Genomic DNA, 2093 nt, shown 5'->3' with positions numbered 1-2093 from the left:
GGGTGTACGCCTTGTTTTGGATGTCAGTGTCTGTGCTCAGTGGTCGGGTGTACGCCTTGTTTTGGATGTCAGTGCCTGTGCTCAGTGGTTGGGTGTACGCCTTGTTTTGGATGTCAGTGTCTGTGCTCAGTGGTCGGGTGTACGCCTTGTTTTGGATGTCAGTGCCTGTGCTCAGTGGTCGGGTGTACGCCTTGTTTTGGATGTCAGTGTCTGTGCTCAGTGGTCGGGCCTTGTTTTGGATGTCAGTGCCTGTGCTCAGTGGTCGGGTGTACGCCTTGTTTTGGATGTCAGTGTCTGTGCTCAGTGGTCGGGCCTTGTTTTGGATGTCAGTGCCTGTGCTCAGTGGTCGGGTGTACGCCTTGTTTTGGATGTCAGTGCCTGTGCTCGGGTGTACGCCTTGTTTTGGATTTCATACTCGCCTATAAAGTATATTGTTCATATAAAACATCAATCCCATATATTTCCTTTGTCTCCGCGCAGTGTTGTGTGACCCGGTCCAGCCGCCAGAATGTCTCGATTTTTCGCCGCCGCCTCTGACAGCGAGTCCGAGGAATCGCTATCCGGAGATGAGATCCTGCCCAAGCCAGTGGGGGGAACGTACGGCAAGCAGTAAGTTTCTCTCCACATGCCGAGCTGCTGCGACTTGCTGCAATGAGGGGAATGACCTTCTCTCCTTCTTTCCCCAATATTCAGGCCGCTCCTTCTCAGTGACGATGAAGAGGACACCAAGCGCGTGGTGCGCAGCGCCAAGGATAAAAGGTTTGTCTGGTTCTGCCCGCCGGCGTGTATTCTCCCCGGGAGCTTCTGATCACCTCGCAGACCTCCGGGTTGGAGTCTTATAGAAAGTTCAACACTGCGGCCCCATTCACACGAGAAACAGGCAGCTGCGGGGAAGGACATGTGCTGCGTGTGATTAGTACGCAGCCCCCTCCTTCTCTATGGGAGTACGCGGCCGTACGCCACCCTGCGCTCACCTCAAGAGCAAGTCCATGCGTGTGTCCCGGATCGGACGCAGGCAGGATCCATCCTGTCAGTGTAAGAGTACGGACACCTGCACCCGCACGGACGTGCAGGGCGGGTGAGTGTAGGGTGGCGTACGGCCGCGCACTCCCATAGAGAAGGACGGGGGCTGCGTACTGAGTCCTTAATCGTCCCGAGATCGTACACAATCCTTCCGTTGCAGGATTATTTTCTTCCAATGCCTTTTAAAAGCAGCGTATCCGGGACTTATGATGACGACGACGACGACAAACAGGCTGGTTTTTTTTTTTTTTTTAAATATCCAGCAAGCTTTATTGCAAGTAGTGCAAACGCACAAAGCCAGAGTGCAGCACATCGGTCACCACCAGACCTCCATGACGAAGCCTCTATTGAAGAGAAATGCGTTGGAGGAGTAAAGAGCTCAGGGCAGTTTTTAAAAAATGAACCCTTGCACACCAGCACAGGAATGTATGTGGAATCTTCCAATGAGAACACTAGTTCTGCTGACCACCAGGGATTTCTTTAAGTTTAGAGGGATTTCCTGTTATGGCTATCAGACAGGAAATAAAGGTAAATCTAGTTCTGGGGACCCTGCTGACCATCAAGGATTCTTCTTTCTTTGGAGGGATTTCCTCACTTCCTGTTGTGGCTGTCTGACAGGAAGTGAAGATAAATCTAGTTCTTGGAACCCGTCTGACCACCAGGGATTTCTCTTACTTTGGAGGGATTTCCTCTCACTTCCTGTTGTACCTAATCGGACAGGAAGTGATGGGAAATCTAGTTCTATGAACCCTTCTGACCACCATAGATTCCCCTCAAATGGAGGGATTTCCTCTCACTTCCTGTTGTGGCTGTTGGACAGGGAGTGAAGGCAGATCTAGTTCTGGGGATCCTGCTGACCACCAGGGATTTCCCTCACTTCCTTTTGTGGACAGGAACAGGAAGTGAAATCCTAGTTCCTTATAACCCTTCTGACTACCAGGGATTTCTTCTTACTTTGGAGGGACCTTCTCTCACTTCCTGTTGTGGCTGTCGGACAGGAAGTGAAGGGAAATCTCCCCAATAAGAAACGGATGGCATAGAAGCTTACAGGGGTTGTAGCCTCCCCCCCC

The 2093-nt window shown here is 51.5% G+C and overlaps 1 protein-coding gene across 3 annotated transcripts in view; it reads left to right on the top strand.

Moving 5' to 3' along the window:
* The window catches only part of LOC108802258 (eukaryotic translation initiation factor 3 subunit C), a 25623-nt gene that overhangs the window by 5759 nt on the left and 17771 nt on the right, over window positions 1–2093 (top strand). For all 3 annotated transcript variants that reach the window (XM_018574127.1, XM_018574126.1, XM_018574128.1), the window contains exons 2-3: window positions 481–609; window positions 694–759. In XM_018574127.1, the coding sequence (XP_018429629.1) occupies window positions 509–609; window positions 694–759 (167 nt within the window). In that variant the 5' untranslated portion in view covers window positions 481–508. The remainder of the gene's footprint in view (window positions 1–480; window positions 610–693; window positions 760–2093) is intronic.

Source organism: Nanorana parkeri, unplaced genomic scaffold, assembly GCF_000935625.1.
Source record: "Nanorana parkeri isolate BGI_ZX_2015 unplaced genomic scaffold, ASM93562v1 scaffold2752, whole genome shotgun sequence".
In the NCBI taxonomy this organism is placed as follows: domain Eukaryota; kingdom Metazoa; phylum Chordata; class Amphibia; order Anura; family Dicroglossidae; genus Nanorana; species Nanorana parkeri.
This window is presented reverse-complemented; position numbering and strand designations above follow the sequence as displayed.